We start from the raw sequence: 1,472 nt of genomic DNA, 5'->3' as shown, positions 1-1,472 counted from the left end.
CGCGCGGCTGCTTGAGGCGCTCGCCCTCGGGCGCTTCGCCCTCCTCCTCGGAGGACGCTCGCCGTTTACGACGCTTCTCTTTCGTTAACACCTAAGAAATATAATTTATTATTATAATACAGATTGTTGTAACAAAAAAAAAACAGACGAATTGAGTACCTCCTTCTTTTGGGAAGTCGGTCAACAAAGAATATTTAAGGGTAACAGAAATTTGGGTGTAATCAAGCATCCCAGATTTAGTAACTTAGGATAAAGATATCGCTGATAAAATAGTAAAAAAATGTATCTAACTTTCGACTAGTAATATATTTATTCTTGTTTGTTTTGACACTTTTATTCGATCTTACTAGATATACATATATTAAAATTGGAGTGTCTGTGTGTAATATCAAAAGAGAAATTTGAAATTTCGGAAAAATGATGTTTTTAGGTTGCTGATAACGAAAATTGTCTAAATTTTTTTTGTCTATCTGTCTGTCCTCAAGCCGCGTTTGTTCCGGGTAATCTCCGAAATATCTGGGCCGATTTTGACCGCACTTTCAATGAAGTGTAGCTGACATAGACCCCCATATAGGCTACTTTTTGACCTACTTCCCAAAAGGAGGTACTCAATTCGTCTGTATGTTTTTTTTATCTTAATATTGCGGACAACAATCATTCTAAGTATACAGCTTGTCGATTTATATATGTCAGTGGTGGGGGGCTGGGGGTGGGGGCTAATTGTCAATTAAGTGAATCTCGCGGGAGGTCAGCGCTGGGTGCTTCAATCAGAAGCATCCAGCATTTACAGCTGAGCGAGGACCCAATCCGGTCAGCACTGCAATACACAGATTATTATTTTGTTTAATTACTTTGTTGTGTTTTTTTTCTTATTCCTATTTTGTTGTAATGGTGATAAGATTAAATGTTATTTTTTAATTTGATTGTGTGACCTTCTTGAAGTATGCGTAGTGCAGCAGGTCGATGGCGGCTTGCGCGTCGTGCTCCGCCACGTGGAAGCTGAGGCGGCACTTGGCGTGCGCCGTCGCCAGCCGGATCAGCGTCTCCAGCGAGCGCGCCGTCACCGGCTGCGTCTGCGCACGATAGATAGATTGATAAAGCCTTTATTCGCTGACATTATACAATATTTACAAATTATTAATAACAGTATAAATAGTTAAAGTTGAATATAAAAAAAAACATATAACATATTTTATTAGATAACTATCTGTGGATTGGTAATTATATATACAGGGTGATTCTTAACGGGACGGATCAACGGTTTTGTGGTAGAAGACCTCATCAAAACTAGTTTATAATATAAGTATGAAAGTTGTATGTATAAAACGAGGAAATACCACGACCACACAGAAGACAGGTGTGAAGTGAGAGCAATTTCGCGTACAGTCTGATGAGTGTAGTGCCGGAGGCCCAACTTTAGTCCCTTTTCCTTATAAGAAAAGGATGGGAAGGTAACGTGTATTTGACGGTAG

The 1,472-nt window shown here is 39.6% G+C and overlaps 1 protein-coding gene across 1 annotated transcript in view; it reads right to left on the bottom strand.

Annotated features, from left to right (window-relative positions):
- The window catches only part of LOC106102645 (DNA replication licensing factor MCM3), a 10,456-nt gene that overhangs the window by 1,442 nt on the left and 7,542 nt on the right, over positions 1–1,472 (bottom strand). The window contains exons 10-11 of the mRNA XM_013282186.1: positions 933–1,073; positions 4–91 (exon numbers count right to left, since the gene is read on the bottom strand). Coding sequence (XP_013137640.1) covers positions 4–91; positions 933–1,073 — 229 coding nt within the window. The remainder of the gene's footprint in view (positions 1–3; positions 92–932; positions 1,074–1,472) is intronic.

The sequence above is a fragment of the Papilio polytes genome, unplaced genomic scaffold, assembly GCF_000836215.1.
Source record: "Papilio polytes unplaced genomic scaffold, Ppol_1.0 DF823912.1, whole genome shotgun sequence".
NCBI lineage: Eukaryota > Metazoa > Arthropoda > Insecta > Lepidoptera > Papilionidae > Papilio > Papilio polytes.
The sequence above is the reverse complement of the archived record's forward strand: the minus strand, read 5'-3'. Positions and strand labels throughout refer to the sequence as shown.